We start from the raw sequence: 17,032 nt of genomic DNA, 5'->3' as shown, positions 1-17,032 counted from the left end.
AGCTCAAAATTTGGTTTCCTCAAACAAAACTTCTTAGAACAATTGGAGCTAAGAAATCTGAGACAGCCATTGTGTTAATGGGGTTAGAGAATTATCATATTACTCCTTTCTTAGCTCATGTTGTTAATTTTTACCTAGCTCTAATGATTACCTATGTTTATTGGGAATTACTGAAGAAGAATCTTAGCATGTGATACTTTACTTAATTGTTTCTCTTAGGGAACACTAAAATGTTATTAAACAATATTCTCTTTCCTGTTTCTCAGCTGTTTCAGTAACACTCTTCTCCAAACGAAACTGGCTTAAGTCATGTACATTTGCAGTTGCAGAATGTTTAGGAGCAGTGACTATTCAGCAGTTCTTGGCATATGTGGTCTAAGGCAAGAATTTCTTACATGTCTCAGACTGTGCTTCCTGGTTCTTTGTGCACACACTGAATTTAAATTCAGCTTTGACACCTCCCGTCGCCCCAGTCTTTCATCAAACTCAAATGTATGAAAGAAATTGGAATTTCATGTGAGTTTTGCTTTAAGAGAGCAGAACTGAACCCTCAGTGAAGGAAAAAAAAACACAAGCTTTTCATTTGAGGTCAGATTTATAAAGATATTTAGGCACCTAAAGATGTAGATAGGCACCTAGTGTCATTCTCAGAAGTGCCTAGGCACCTGACTTTCTATTAGTGCTGAGGTACCTAACGTCCGCAGGAGCCCAGACACCTCATTTCAACTTCCAATGGGAGTTAGGTGCCTATGCACTTTCGAAAATCCCACTAGATGTCTACCTATATTTTTAAGAGCCTAAACACTTCAAAAAAACTGTCCCTGGGTCACCATTTTCCTAGAACACCGTTTTCTACCTTTAAGACTTAGGTATTTAATTGTCAGATAAGTGTGCTGCCTGTGGAATTTGCCATGACATAATAGGTCTAGATTGTGGTCAATTAGGAAACAGAGAAAAACAGAGACCAAATCCTTAGAACTTGTCATTCCCATCAAAGTCAATTAGAGCTGTGGGTATTCTACATTTTTCAGGATTTGGGCCAGACTTGTACTGTTGGATTGTCCATGGAGTATAAACCTCTATACATACTAATCAGTGGTAGACAGGTGACATATACAATCTCTGCCATACGTTGTATCATCTGTTAACTCTATAAAGTATTAGGGGCAATGATGAAAATCAGGCTGAGATATTACAGAGATGGGCACTGTAGAAATGTGTAAGACACATACACTACCCAAACAAATAAGTAATATACTTTCTGTTTGAGTTTTGACCCAGTATTATTCTGAATATTTAAAATCCATCAAAAATGCTAACAGGAAATATCTACATTTTAAACCAGCCTTCAGATAGTAGAAAGATTATAAGTAACTGATTCATCTTTATATCCTTATTAACAGTGGTGCTGCTCTCTGGACGCCTCTGTGATGTTTAAAACATGATTTTATTAGGACTAGATTGCCATGCAGCATGGGGTAGGCAGAATATGGTTTATAAATCATTGGGCAATCAGTAGGAGCAGCATTAATTATTGGTACAAATGTAAATAAACAAAATATTGAACAAAAAGAAAATCCTTCACACTGCAGTGTCCAAATGGGGCTACTCAGGCAGGTAAGGTTCTATAGGATCAGCCCGATGGGGAGCCTGGATAGAGCTAAGCAAGGTGAAGGACAGTGTAAAGTACATTTTGGTTGTAGTGAATCTCCACTGGTGTAGAGTTTAGTCATTACACCCCACTTCATTTGTCATTATTTGTGATTTCTTTGCCACTTTGCAAAACACTTATAAGAAAATATCCAAATAAAAGTTTGGGGTACTACAGTCAGCACCACCTCTGGGCACAATGAGTCCCCATAGTGGCTCCAAGGTCGCCCACTCAAGCTCAGGGGGTGATTCTAGAAGAAAGAGGACCTGGCCAGGGTGCCACTATCCCCAGCAAAGTTCAGCTTCTGGAATGGTCCCTGCAGACCATGGGCTTCTGGGGATATGCCCCCAACATCAGGGAAGCACATGAAACTCCCATTTCTTTTATACATTTAAGTTTGTAAAATTATAAAAGTAAGGCCTTTTCAGTTTTAAGAATCATATTCCTTAGGGATGCATAATTTTCTTCTCCAAGCAGGGCATGAAAAACTGAGCTTTGTGCAGAGTATTTAGCAGGGTTTGGAAGGATAGAATTCACCTCTGATTCTCAGGCAAGCTTTGGAGCTGCAAAGCATCCCCTCTGCAGTTGCTGCTCTACCTCTTGGCTGGAATACTGACTACTGTGGTACAAAGCATTAAAGCCAATGGATTCACATAGTTACGGATCAGAAGATTCCTCCCACAAACCACCACTATGCACCAGACTCTATGGGGCCAATTGCTACTCAGTTATTCCAGTTATTTGCAGCACATGTCCCATACATTACAATTTTGTCCATACACAGAAGACCAAATGCGGTGATAATTTATACCTGGTGCAATCCCATTGCAGCTGCATTCAATGGAGTATAGGTCAGCACAGAATTTGGCCACCAGGATATATAGGAGCATTGGAATTCTCATTCTGGGTCAGACCCAATGTCCATCTAGTCCAGTATCCTCTCTCTGACAGTAGTCATCACCAGATGCTTCAGAGGAAGGTGCAAGAACCCTGCAGTAAGCAGGTTTGGGATATTCTGCTCCCACATTAGGACTCATCCTGATCTTGTATAGAGATTGACATGCACAAGGTTTAATATCCCTTTCATAGTTCTGGATATTCCTGTTTTCTATGTAACTGTCCAAACCCTTTGAATCTTCCCAAGTTCTTGGTCTCAACAACTTCCTGTGGCAATAATTTCTGCAGTTTAATTAAACATGGTGTGAAAAAGTATTTCCTTTCATCAGTTTTCAATTTGCCACTTTTTATTGTAATTGAATGCTGCTCCGCCCCCACCTCGTTGTGGCATGAGACAAAGTGAGCAGAAGCCTTTGATCTATCTTCTCTATAACAATTCTATAACACTGTTTAGTTAATTACATTCCTTAATATGAAATTCCCAATATAGATAAAGTTACTCTAATATTGATGTGTTATTGTAAGACATTAACACCCATAAGATTCAGTTCTTGGAGGAAAAATATTGTGAAGTTGCATGTGGAAAGAAAATAAGGGACTCCTTTGCTGGTGAGCCACAACAAATATGGAGTTTTGTTTTGCCTAGGCAATGCGTGAAATATTAATGGACAGTATACAAAACAATTAGACAACATTTTGTGTGTGTTGTTTTGGAAAGAAAAGTAAGTGCTTGCCTGTACAGCCCAGAGGTAGTCCAGACGTAACTTCAAGTCCACCTGCCTGGAATGAAGTGCCAACGCACAAGAAAACAGCAAAATGGCTAATATAGGTTCATAGCCACGCATATAAAAGGAGCCACCCCTTTAAAAAAAAATGAAAGCATAAGTTAATACAGATCTTTTGGAGCAAAAAATCTTGGTCTAAATTCTCAAAAGTGACTAGTGATTTGGGGTGCCACACACTTAAAACACACTAAAAGGGTATGACTGTCAAAGTGTTGCGTATTCATCCTCTGAAAATCAGGATCCTTTAAATTTAGGCACACAGAAATGGAGGCATCCAAAACCACTAGCCCCTTCTCAAAATGCAGGTCATCTCATGCAAATACTGTCAGTGCACAGGCTGACACTGCTGCAAGTATGATCCCTGCACCATGCCCCAAAACAAAGTGTGCCCAATTTCTTCAGGGTCTTACCCATCAAAAGCATAAATGTAGATAATATGCACCGTGTATATGTGTGTAGCTTTGTTTAACATTATTTCAGCATTTCAATTACACACAAGGGCTTCATTCACTGCTTTGTTAACACTCTTTTTATACCAGTGAGTGTGACTCCAATGAAATCAACTCTGTTACACTAGTGTAAAACTGGAGTAACGCAATGGGGAACCAGGCCATAGCTGTTAGTTCACAAAAGCAAATGTCCCACTCATGAATATTACCACAATAGCCAGATTCTGCAAGGTACTGGGAGTTGAGTATCTCTCAGTATCGGTCTCTAATACAGTACTACAGTGTTTTAGGACAACAGTAGTAAAATGGAGTTGGCAATGTTTTGGACCAGCTATAATGCTACTACTTTCCTTAACTTTACAGTGTACTTACCCTACTGCTTTTCTGTATCCGCTGAGTTCCAGAACAACTATGTACAAAATAGTAACAAAAAGCAGGAGGATCATTTTTGGCAAGGAAGAGACACGTAGAAATATTGCCAAGGTAAGAGTCCCCACAACACAGGAAAGGAAAGCATAATGGGCTGTATCACATGGAAGTTCATTCATTGTTTTATTCATTCCACCGGGAGAAATGATAACAATGGAACTGCTGGAATTCGTACTCCATACCCAAGGCATGCATCCAACCTGGGGAAAACAGCGGGGTTTAAAATGAAACATTCCATCAGAAATTCAGTAGTTCTTGGGCCTGGTTACAGCCCTCTTCCCTCAATCAGATTCTCAAGCCAGAAACAGACCTCCTATTTCCCTACTCCTAGCCTTGCCTCTTAACAAGACTATTCTTCCTCACCTAGTACATTTCTACCTTTACTTGAGGCAGGAATCATACTCCCAGTCCACTAGATGGCAGCAAAGGTGGAGAATTAGAGTTTGAACATAGTTAAAAAAACCCTCTTCCTTTTCAATGTCCAAGCAACAAAAGGACCCAAGAAAATATCTATTTATTAATATTTAGAAGTATTTTAATACCTATATAAGTGGCCATCTTTGCTAGAATACTTCTCACACACATCAGAGGAAGAAGCATGTTGATTATACACACACTGACTAAAGTCTAACAATTTAAAAAAAATCAAGTCATACGCATAAAACAATATTTAAATCTCTGATGAAAGATAAGGGGCATGTAATTATTCTCTTTCATCTATGGAGCTAAACATGAATTATGTCAATAACCATAATAGATTCAAATAAGCCAGATATGGATAAGCAGGAAAAGCAGAGATCCACAGATAACTAAGGATAGGGATCCTATCTCCGTTTTCTCTCTACTCTAATCACCATTAGTTTGGCACTCATCCTCCAGCTGGGAGAAAGTATGATCAAATTCTTTCAAAGCTGATGACAGTGACACATCCCAATTCCAACAGCCCTGAAAGTGAGGAATCCCAAGTGCCTGATCTAGTCCCCAAATTTTTGTTATTATAATCACACATCAGCTTTTATCTTACACCACTGGGGAGGACTGGAATTAACATTAAATGGGAGAATGTGGTGGTAATGTGGGTTCAGGAGGACATCAGTGTCAGTAGGCACCTACAGATAAGCCCTATCTGTACTCTCCTTCTATTCTGAAATCTATTATCAGCCTTCTAAAAAATATTAACCACCGATAATTAAATTTTATAATGTGCCATAAAATCAGTGACAGCCTGAAAAGTGATGACGCAGTACATTTTATAGGCAGTTACAATCATTTAGCAAGATAAGACTATGAGATAAATACTGAAAAGATAATATTGTGATACATAATCAGAAAGAGGGAAGCAAAAAATTAATTGAACACAATTATGTTCAACAGCTTACTTAAAAATGTCACTTGCACTACAGAGCAGACAACACTTCAAAACTTAGAAACGTACAAGGGCTTTGTAAATGATAAGCAACTCATCCAGGAAAACACCATCTGCTCTGTAACTAACTGAGGTGAAACCACAACATCTATATGATCGTGAAGAATTCTAGAGGGGTTTTTTCAGAAACTTATTTTACTGATGAAACAGCTCCCCTAAACATTTGAAAGGTAACAAGTTATTGCTACACTAAAGTGTAGAACTACAGATGTGAGATGCAGCATGGTGTAGTGAAAGAAACAGAGGATTAGAGAGGTCAGGAACTCTTGAGTTTTAGCCCCCACTCTTCCATTGACTTGCTCTGTGGCCCTGGGCATCACAATCTCTGTATCTCACTTTCCTTATGTGCGAAATAGGGGTAATATTTATTTCACAGGGGACAGAGAAGTGAGGCTTTTATTAAATACTTTGAAGATTTAAGGTGGTGTGTAAAAGCTGCTTCAGAAATGCTTACACATACATACAAGTAGATTTTCTTACAACAGGATGGGATTAAATTCTTGGTGGCACTTCTTGGAACAGCACTGTAATTTCAGCAAGAAAGTCTGTGTTACTTGCAATTGTTACTCTACTTTAGGGAGTAGCCAAATAGCAGGATGTGAAAGTAGTGGTTTAGGTAATTCAAATACCTAAGTTCCCTGCAGATATCTAAATACATCTTGGGGATGGGGGATGCCCGTGAGGAGTTGAATCTTTTTTTTAAACCATAAAAGGTCTCCATAATACTTGGCACTATACATCTTTAAATGCTTTATAAACAGTGGGTAATCAAACCTCACAAGACTTCTGTGGCTAGGTAGATATTACTATGTCAATTTTAGAGGTTAGGAAACTGAGCCACAGAGAAGTCACGTGACTTGCCCAAGGTCAGACATCAATTCAATAGAGGAGCCAGGAACAGAATTTAGAAATACAGAGCTTCTAGCCTCTGCTGCACCACTCTGCTTCTCTAGCTTGGCTTTTAGTTCTAGAATGCCATATTGTGACACACCACATTTAACTGACAGCATCAGTCATCTTGTAATATATTCAAAGCCTAATTATGTTAATGGCAAGACTCTCTTTGGCTTCAGTAGGATCTGGATCAGGCCTAGTGTTATTTCTCTTGCTTTATATATATATATTTGTGTCCACATTTTCAAACCTGGGATCCTAAATCCACATTTAAGCACTTAAACAAGTGGCCTGATTTTCAGAAGTGCTGAACACCTATAACTCTATACAGGGGTGGCTCTAGGCATTTTGCCGCCTCAAGCACGGCACGCAGGCTGCCTTCGGCAGCAGCCTGTGGGAGGTCCACGGGACCAGCTGACCCTCCGCAGGCACCCTGCCTGCCGCCCTAGCGGTGCCGGCAGAGCGCCCCCCGTGGCTTGCCGCTCCAAGCACGTGCTTGGCATGCTGGTGCCTGGAGCTGCCCCTGACTCTATACCAGAGCAATTACACAAGCCCAAGAGATAGATGGATATTATGACTAATATATTTATATACCTCCTTTCATTACATAATACTGTCATGATTTCAAGATCTGCTCTCTCATGATTTATCAGGTATAGAAATAAATGTGTTATTCCATTTGAAAGTGTGGATTCCCTGACAAGCCACAAAATATCGGAAGTTCAGCTGGTCCTTGGTCCAACACTGAACATTTCAAACATAATTCTTTTGTAAAGTATGTGACATATGCAGAACATATGATAGTGTGGTTTGATATGAAGATTTATTTCAGCACTAATTTGGAACGAATTGTATAGCTTACTAGTGGCTTCCACTACTCATAACTAATACAGCCTTTAAATTATACCACATTGCTATAGATACTTTATTAATATATTTACATATTTTGTGCATAAGAGAGAAAGAAAATGGGATGAGGTGGGAGACTAAATGTGATCTATAATAGATTGTTCTTAAACTTAATGTTAAGCTTTATATATTTGGCTTATAGTTGTATACTCACCACACACCCTTGAGCCACAGAGTAAATTAAGATCACAATAAAAATACACAAAATGGTACGAATTTGTATTGTCAGGCACCCTGGAAAACACTGCAGGAGAAAAATAAAGGATATTTTAAATCCAAATAACATAAAAAATGGGTATGTTATTGTTTACAAGGATAGGATGTCAAATAAAATAGGGAATAGATATGTGAATTCTGCCTGTGTTGTAAATTCCAAATTTTAATAATAAAATAAGAAATGTGCACAAATATTTTAAGGACAGTCCGTAACAAAAAGAAAATAGATTTGTAAGTTATTTCTCACTATAATTAAAACTGGCTTTTATTTGATTTTTAATAGGATTTCTGTTCACAATAAATATAACAAATTAGAATGCTCAAATTAGCATTCTATTTTATACATGTGAAGAAATGAAAACAAACAAACATTATAACTATCTGGTTTGGAAACTGTCAATTGTAGACAGCAACCCAAGATTCCAGACCATACATATCACACAGAATTTTGTAGTGATATTTCAGTAACAGTGAATGCCAGCTGAGTTTTAATTAGTAGGGCCCATATTTAAAAAAAGTAATCTAATTTGTCAGACGAGGAAAAGCAGTATGGAGCAAAAATGGTTAATGAAGGCAGAGTCTTGAGCATCCCTCTCTCATCATTCATGTTCATCTGAGTATCTGAGCACTTGCTCTCAATATAAATGAAGCTCTTGGGTAAAAAGTGGGAAAGGGAAGATAACAGTTTGCCTGGAATGTGCACTCATGCTGGGTTGAGTTATATTGATTTACTTTGGTCCCATGGGGAGCTGTTTGCTTCTTTATCCCGGGGGCTTGCAAATGAGTGGCACATTTGCTATAGCTTGGGGCTTGATCCTGCACCATTCAAGTCAACCCCCAATGACTTGAATGGGACCAGGACCAGGACCTAAAAGACAAAGGCGTTTCAGTGGAGGAACATCAGTGTGCTTCTAAGAGAAGGAAGGTGTTTAGCCTCATCTGGGCTGGATTTAGCTTAGGCCAGTGACGATGAGGGAGAACCAATTTTTGATGCCTGCTGGTAAATATATGTAAGCCATGCATGGTTGGTATGGCACTTTGTCCCCCTCTAGTGGTGGCTAGGCCAACTAGAGATTAATGAGTCTTCCCAGTTCAATTGGCTTACACATGGTATCCACCTAACTGAATGAGGAATAGAGAAAATACCATATACACCTCACTGCAGAGTACCACAAAGGGGCTTCTGTAGGAACAGGTATTATGCGCTGGAACTCCTGCTCTCCCTTTCCCATGTGGAGACATAGACTCAGTGGGTTTATGTCACCCTTATGCATGGCAGTGACAGAATGTATGGTCAGTGATTGCAGGTGAACCATACTCATTTGTATTGAAAAAAACCCACAGGAATACCAATTCTGTGGCTAATTAATTAGACCAACAGATGAAAACAAAACAATATGTATTATGTGATCTTGAAATACACCCTGGCTTCGATGTGGACCAAGAGATAAAACCCACATGGATGTAACAAGGGAAACCATTATTGTAATATGAATAATAGATTGCTATAAACAACTTATTTAAAACAGAATGGGATAAAATGGTCCCTAGTGAGTGCAATAAAGTTACACCAGGAATCAATTTGATCGTCTGTCAATATCATTAAAATATGATGGAACATCTGGGATATAACATTAATAAAACAATGATAATATTGTAGAACAAATCTTTCCTACAGCAGTAAACTTGGTCTGCACACGGTATCTTCACACATTGTTCACTATGAGAATCAAGTGTTAAAAATCTACTGTGTCATGATAAGGGGAAAGGGTCAGCATTGTGACAAATACTACAAAGTGCAGCAGGGGGCAGAACTCATAGCTGGGAACAAAGTCCAATGTGCATCTTACACAAGTGATGTGATTCAGTACCTAACATAACAAAGGATAACTATAATCCCATCGTATCACAGGAAACATTTTTTCATTGTACAGTGAATGATGCAGTTTGCAGTGGGAGTAATTCAAGGATAATTTCCTTGTTCTTCACAAAAGCAATAACAGCAATAATGAAATGCAGGATATTCTGTTAGTACAGTGATAACGTTGCATAGTTAAAATGACAAGCAAGTAACAAAAGGTTCCAACCACAATCTTGCCACACTGTATATCCTGTACATTTTATGGTTTACGTACAGTATGAAGCATAATTAAATAAGCAACAAATTTAACTAGAAAAACCAAGTATAAGTAATACATGTAAGACTTGGTCAAGTTAAAGTTACACTTAAGCTTTTGCATTTCCTGCCTTTTTCTTATGATTTTAATATTGCAACCGCTATATGAACATAGGTTTTTGCCTTTATTTACATTTATTTTCAGGACCACTGTATAGTCATTAATTAATTAATCACCCCAGATTTCCTAAGAAGGTTGGTAAGTACCTGTATTATTATTTTTTCCATTTTATATGTGAGAAACTGAGGCACAGAGAAGTTGAGTGACCTGTCCAATGTCATACAGCAAGAGAGTGCGCCAGAGCCAGGATTAGAATACAGGGGTTCCTGGCTCCCAGTCCCACACTCCACAAATAAGGCTAAGCTGCTTCTCTAGACAATTGCTGATGTTTTATATGGAATTTTTTATTTCTCTCTTTTCAGATATAGGGTTCAATCCAGTGAAGTGATGAACACCTTTATAGGGGTTGCCATTGACTTTAACAACAGGAGGAGTGTACCTTAAGTTTACATTAGCCTCAAAGGACCTTAATAATGGGGACGATTTCCTACGAACTGCACGAGTATGAACTACTGTGCCTTTCTGAAACAAAAGAGACTAATAACTTTACTCCCAAATAATTGTATATGTTTGTAAATAAAGATTTGCTTTTTACTAGATACTCTGCTAATTCAACTATTTATGTTTCCAAGAAAACAATTGCTTTCCTCTAACCAAAGGGCATTTTGCTTAATTTAAAAGAATTGTGTACTAATCAGCAGAGCTGATTAATTGAGTGGGTATTTTCTCCTGCTCTATATCTGAGAATACCAAATGAAGACGAATCCAGTGAGGACTCTCACCAGAAAAATTAGTCTCTGCAGATCCCTACTCTGATTTTTTCCTTCTACAGTGTGCAGAATGTCCTTCTGCTTTATTACCGTTTTGAAAACCTGCTCAAAAACATGTCTAGCACAGGGAAAGAGATATCTTTAAAGTGAGCCAGCCCCAGGTTTGTTGGTTCTGTTTGGAGTTTCTAATGAATTGCTTTGCTACAGATTAGGCAGGTTAGAAAAATACACAGATTACATCATGCTATGAAGTGCACATAAGTGTTACCAGGTTCCAAATAACTACCACCAAATAAAACTCCTGAAGGAGGAGGTATCATGAAGACTCAGATCACTTACCTGTACTCGTGTGACATGTAGGTACATAATACAAGCCACTAGGAAGCATATGCAGAACACCAGGAGGACGAGGACTATGGTACTCCTGAAGAAAAAAATATAGAAGTAAAGCAATGCAACTAAAGAGTATATCTGAGCTAGCTGTATTGGCGCTTTTCTGAAGCCATTTGGTGGATCAGGGCAATGCACGTGGGATTTTCCCCCCAAATGTAAAATTGACGGACACAGAGGGGATTTTCATTTTTTTTAAACCTTCTTTCTATTGTGATGCCAGAAATGCTTTAGTGAAATTCTCAAGAATGACAATTCAGTAATTTTTTTTATATAGTATCTATCAGAAACCTAGTAAGGGGATCACGCAATCTCAGAGCCTCAACTGTATTGTCTCAGGGGTCTATATTACTTTTTAATTGCAGGCTAATACAGGATATCCTGCACTATGTCCCTTATAAATAAAGAGTTTCTCCCAATTACTTAGCCTTCAGGGCTTGGCCAGGGATCGGTAACATGTCCATAAATGGACACAAGTGTCCCCGGTAAAAATTTTGAGGTCCGTGGGGGGAGCTCACAGGCAGCTCCTCGCAAGCTGCTCCCCATCCCTGCTGTTGCTGGCGGAGGCGCAGCTAGGCAGCTCTGCACGCTGCCTCCATCCTCCCTCCCTCCCTCCCCGAGCGTTGATTCCACAGTTCCCAGCCCATTGGGAACTGTGGCCAATGGGAGCTATGGGGGAAGGGCACCTGCAGACGGAGGCAGTGTGCCTGCAGAGCTGCCTGTCCGTGCCTCTGCCAGCAACAGCAGGGACAGGGAGCCGCTTGTGGGGAGCCACCTGAGGTGAGCCTCCTGGCAAGTGGCTCCTCATCCATTTTGTTGCTGGCGGAGGCACAGCCAGGCAGCTCTTCACACTGCCTCTGTCCCCCATCCCCAAGCGCTGACTCTGCATCTCCCAGCCCATTGTCCAGGAACTGCAGCCAATGGGAGCTGCGGGGGCGGTGTCTGTGGATGGGGCAGCGCACAGGAGCTGGAGCGGAGGATGTGCTGCTGCTTCCAGGAGCTGCTTGAGATAAGTGCTGCACGGAGCCTGCAATCCCCCCCATGCCCCATCCTACTACCCTGATCCCCCTCCCACCCTCCAAACCCCCTGGTCCCAGCCTGGAGCACCCTCTTACAACCCCAAAGCCCTCATCCTCAGCCCCACCCCAAAGCCTCTACCCCCAGCTGGAGTCCTCACTCCCCTGCACCCCAATCCCCTGCCTGGAGCTCCCTCCTGTACCCCAAATCCCTCATCCCCGGCCTCACACCAGAGCCTGCAACCCCAACCCCCTGCTCCAGCCCGGAGCCCCTTCCCGTACCCTGAACCCCTAATTTCTGGCCCCACACCAGAACCTGCACCTCCAGCCCAGAGCTCATACCCCCTTCCACACCCCAACCCCCTGTCTCACGTTAGAGCCCCTTCCAACCCCCTGCCAATGTCCGTCACCAAGTCCAGTAATTTTGTCAAGGGCCTGTCATGCAACATGGTGGTGCTGACCCCTGGGCTTGGCTGATATATAATGGTTATCACAGTTCCTCTCTCTTCAACTCTTTGTGAGAGAAAGAACAGTTATAAAGATTAGAGGTTTGTCCACTTGATCACTTATTGAATCAGATCTTAGCTGCTCCATTTCAGCTGCTCCATGCAAAGCAACCAGAAACTTAACAAATCTCAGCCCCGAGAATTCCCTATACACAGGGGACAAACTGGGTACTTCAGAGTTGCTACAGTAACTCCAGTATCAAATTCCCTCCCAGCCGCCAAAGCAGGATATGAGGCTAGGAGAAAGCGGATATGGCCAGGCATTCCTACACCTTGAGGATCCTTGGCTGCCGGATTAGTCGCTTGGGTATGTGGCTAGACAGCCAGCCACAAATTACAGCATACATGCAGGTGTGCTAATTGGCCCCCGGTAAGCCCCAGGACTGAGGGAGCATATAAATTGTGTAACCTTTTTATAAGCCATTGTGTCTATGTCTGTGCTCTTTATTGTCACCACTAAAAAGTTCTTGTTCTAATATGGGTTTAGAATCCAATAGTGGAAGAAAAGGGAGTGACTGCTTTACAGTGGAATTTTTACAAGTCCCTACGTGATCCCAATAAATATCCCTGATTTAAAATTTAGAGAAGTCCTGCAGTAGTACTGAGACATTTTTTTAAAATTGTGAGAGACTTTACCTGGGGGAATGTTCTTTAGGACAGGAATGGCAGAATGTACAGAGCCTGGCACAATGTGTCCATTGTGACAGATATGGCCTTTTCCTGCAATATATCTTTGGGGGATCTTAAGTTTATGCATCATTGTGGGCCAGATATTGTAAGTATTTCCATGGAGGGGGGAACCACCACCCTCCAGAAACTAAGAAGTGGGTAGGTAGGGGATTAGGCAAATTCACTCAGGCTGTAACAACTTCCAAGAGGTACCACCACCAGGAGAGGCTCACATTCACTAGATTTTCTAGAGACCAACAGAGTCAGAAAAGACTTTTGGATAAATAGCCTGAGTTTACACTGACTCAGGATCTGCTTTCTGATCCAGCAAATGGACAGAACCTTCTGTCCAAGGGAGGCCCCAATCATTCCTGGGAAGTGTTGGAAGGACTTGACGTATTCATGGGGTATTTTTGTTGTGAGGAAAACATGTTCTAAACATGTAACCACAGAAAAAACAGTAGGGGGTTAAAAGAACTGTTCACCTGCGAGAGCCCATGCTGGAGTTGGGATGATCTCTGGTAAGCTTATTAGCATGTATGTATGTTCTTTTATTGTTTGTAATATGTTTTCTCCTTAATGCTTTTACCTTAACAATAAATGTGCTTGTTTAGAAAGAGCTGTATAGTAACTTAACTATGGGTAAGTATGCTGGTTATAGCCTCTGAGGAGAAGGCAAAGCAGGCCTGCTGAAGCATTATGACTTTCTGGGGAATTCACAGTGTAGGCAGGGCACTGTGCAGCCTGGAAACACTCCAATCGGGAGCAAGCGAAATATACGTCTTCATCCAAAACAGATGATGGCTGATGAGCCAGAAGCCTAAGAGTGGGTGCCCTTGCTGGACCACGGAAAGGGAACACAGGTACAGTTGCCCTGAACTGTGACATCCATGATCTGGCTGGCCTGTAGGTGCTGCCGCAATATAAATATTAATAATAATAGTAGAAAGCAGGTGCTACCATGCTTTTAAGGCACTGGCTTGTGTATGGTACAGCCTCATACCACCTTAGCTGGGTGGGGCACATCTGCTGCATCACCCCAGAAGGTGGTAAAGCGACAGTCTCCTCCATAGTTGGCCAGCGTAGGTAGACAGGATCATGGCCTAACTTTTCCCCAATCCTTTTGGTGAGGCAAGCACCACTTGGTCTGTGCAGTCCTTTAGCTTAGTTGATCACAAGGACTGTGAAAGTGACAGAGCCTTGTGATGGTCTGTATCCCTATGTTTATCCTTACCACAAGACTATGATAGATTTGGTACAAAGTATGCCTTATGAGGTATCATTTGAAAACTGAATCTGCTGAACATTACTGCCCTGGTAAAATGTGAGTGGCAACACAGTATGTAAAGTTATTAAATTCTACAGTATAAGACATGTTCAAAGTTTAGAAAAGCAGGCACAAAACAGTTCCTTAGGTACAAAAGGCAAACTAACACCTCAGTTGGGTATTAATCAAAATCAAATGGACTATCACCACGTTAAGTGGCCATTCTTTCCAGGAAAAAGGGTGTGAGCGATAAATTTACATGTTGGCAAAGAAAAAACAGCTGGAAGTTCCTGTCTCACAAATTTGCTGTTGGCTGAAGCCCAGCTGAAGATGATTCTCAAAGAAGAGAAATGCTGTAAGAAAGGAGAACAAACTCTTCAGATCACCTCTCTCCCTTCATCTCTACTCAAGGCATCGACAATGCTTGAAAGACAAAAGCAGCATCACTGGATCGGGGAGTGATCCTGGCTGAAAGATTCAGCCAGTAAAACTGCTAGAACATGTGGTGACAGAAATCTGTCGCTTTGAATTCACTCTTACGTTTGTGTTGTGTTTTACTTTTATTTTTTTGTAACCAAATTCTGACTTTTATGCCTCATTACTTGCAGTCACATAAAATCTGTTTTTATGCCTCATTACTTGTAATCACATAAAATCTATCTTTTGTAGTTAATAAACTCGTTTATTGTTTTTATCTAAGCCAGTGTGTGTTTGGATTGAAGTGTTTGGGAAACTCCATTTGAGATAACAAGGGTTGTGCATAATAATGAAAAGACAGACTTTATATGAGCTTGTACTGTGCTGGGCAGTACAAGACGCACATTTCTGGGGGAAAGTCAGGGACTGGGAATTGCTGGTGTCGCTCTGCTGTATATTTCAAGGGTGGCAGGCTGGCTGATTGAAGCATTCTTGCAGTATAACTGGGGGTAAATTTATATGCTGGAGGCTGTGAGAGAGCAGAGAACTTAGGGGGCACAACTGCCCAAGAGTCCAGATTGTACCCTGGGGAATGTCACAAACCTTTAATAGACAACACAGTGAGCAAAGGCTCCTTCCCCTTTATGTTCTCATGCAATGACTGACCGGAGTCTGGCTTTTAACACGGAGAAATAATGTGAAGGATTTAGTTGTTGTTATTGTATGTTCCCTCTGGGAATATTTCTCCCATTAAGAGTCATCAAGCTTTTTGTTGCTTTGTTATATTTTCACTTCTGTTGCAATAACATGACCTACATGCTTCCTGCCTGTCTTTGTCTCTACTGACCAGAAACTCTTGCATCATCACATGCGGCGTTTGGCAATTTAAATAGCATTTCCAAGTCAGAAGTGTTGTGGGCAAGGGAGATTAGGGCTTTCCTAGCAAGAATTTGCTTTTTCCAAGTTTTGGAATGTGGGCTGTGATTTTGCCACAACCTTCAAAGGTACTCAGAAGAAACATTGTCCAAGAACCCCTCCTGTGGATCCTGCAGAGTGGTACTAGTTACTTGGGAAGTGCAACTTTTCTAAATCAATAAATAACCAGTGCAACAGCATGGTGTTCAGTAGTGCTGATCAGCTGGTGGTCTGTCAGATTAGATGTTAACCTGAAGGCCTGACCAGATGGTCACTAAATAACTACGCTCCTTTTTATGAGTCTATTTCCTATATTTCCAATTCCCTATATTTTTTGTCCCCTTAAGTTCATTCTCAAGTTTCAACTGCATCTGCTATACTTTTCCACTTCCTGTCCTGAACTATATGCTTCTGCTGGGCTTTACCTTGACGGTAAGTGAAGCAATTCCTAACTAAGTTTTACCTACTTCAGGAAGGCCTTTTGAGGGTTAATTCCCTGATTTTTGTAATTGGCTTTGAAATCCTCAGAGGAAAGATGTGATAACTCTTTAAAGTATTATTATTATTTCAACAACAAACACATGCTCATAACTATGAAACTGTACCTGGAATCATCCCTCAATAAACAATCAATTAATAGCTCAGTGGTTTGAGCATTGGCCTACTAAATCCATGGTTGTGAGTTCAATGCTTGAGGGGGCCATTTGGGGACTGATCCTGCCTTCAGCAGGGGGTTGGACTAAATGATTTCCTGAGGTCCCTTCCAACCCTAATAATCTATGAAAACTTGCCTCAAACTTTCATATTACAGAATCTTATTAAACTACAATTTAGTTTAAACTACCAGGAAAATTTAGTAAGGAATCACTGAATTAAGAGGGGATGTCATAAGGTAGTGTTTCTCCCCAGCTTGCTAATGGCTCACTCACACCCACGGTCTCTTTTAGACAAGATTTTATTGTCCAAACTTAACCAGCCAAAAGCTCAGTTTCTCAGATCACCCTTCATGTTTCAGGCTCTCACTGCCTTCCCTTTCAGGGGACTCTGGCGGTCCTGCCACTCCTGCTTCCTGCAGCTAGCTAGCTTGCTTGCTTTCTCTCTCTCTCTCTCGTTCTGTTCCTACAACCATGCCTTCACTGGAACTCCCTCTAACCATTGAGAACCTCAGATGCAGCCCTGCCCCCTTAAT

General features: G+C 41.0%; 1 protein-coding gene across 1 annotated transcript in view; it reads right to left on the bottom strand.

The window, feature by feature from the left end:
* The window catches only part of ADCY1 (adenylate cyclase 1), a 257,663-nt gene that overhangs the window by 18,319 nt on the left and 222,312 nt on the right, over positions 1 to 17,032 (bottom strand). Inside the window, exons 11-14 of the mRNA XM_032796824.2 lie at positions 11,003 to 11,087; positions 7,595 to 7,684; positions 4,155 to 4,411; positions 3,283 to 3,409 (exon numbers count right to left, since the gene is read on the bottom strand). Of these exons, the coding sequence (XP_032652715.1) occupies positions 3,283 to 3,409; positions 4,155 to 4,411; positions 7,595 to 7,684; positions 11,003 to 11,087 (559 nt within the window). The remainder of the gene's footprint in view (positions 1 to 3,282; positions 3,410 to 4,154; positions 4,412 to 7,594; positions 7,685 to 11,002; positions 11,088 to 17,032) is intronic.

The sequence above is a fragment of the Chelonoidis abingdonii genome, chromosome 2, assembly GCF_003597395.2.
Source record: "Chelonoidis abingdonii isolate Lonesome George chromosome 2, CheloAbing_2.0, whole genome shotgun sequence".
NCBI lineage: Eukaryota > Metazoa > Chordata > Testudines > Testudinidae > Chelonoidis > Chelonoidis abingdonii.
This window is presented reverse-complemented; position numbering and strand designations above follow the sequence as displayed.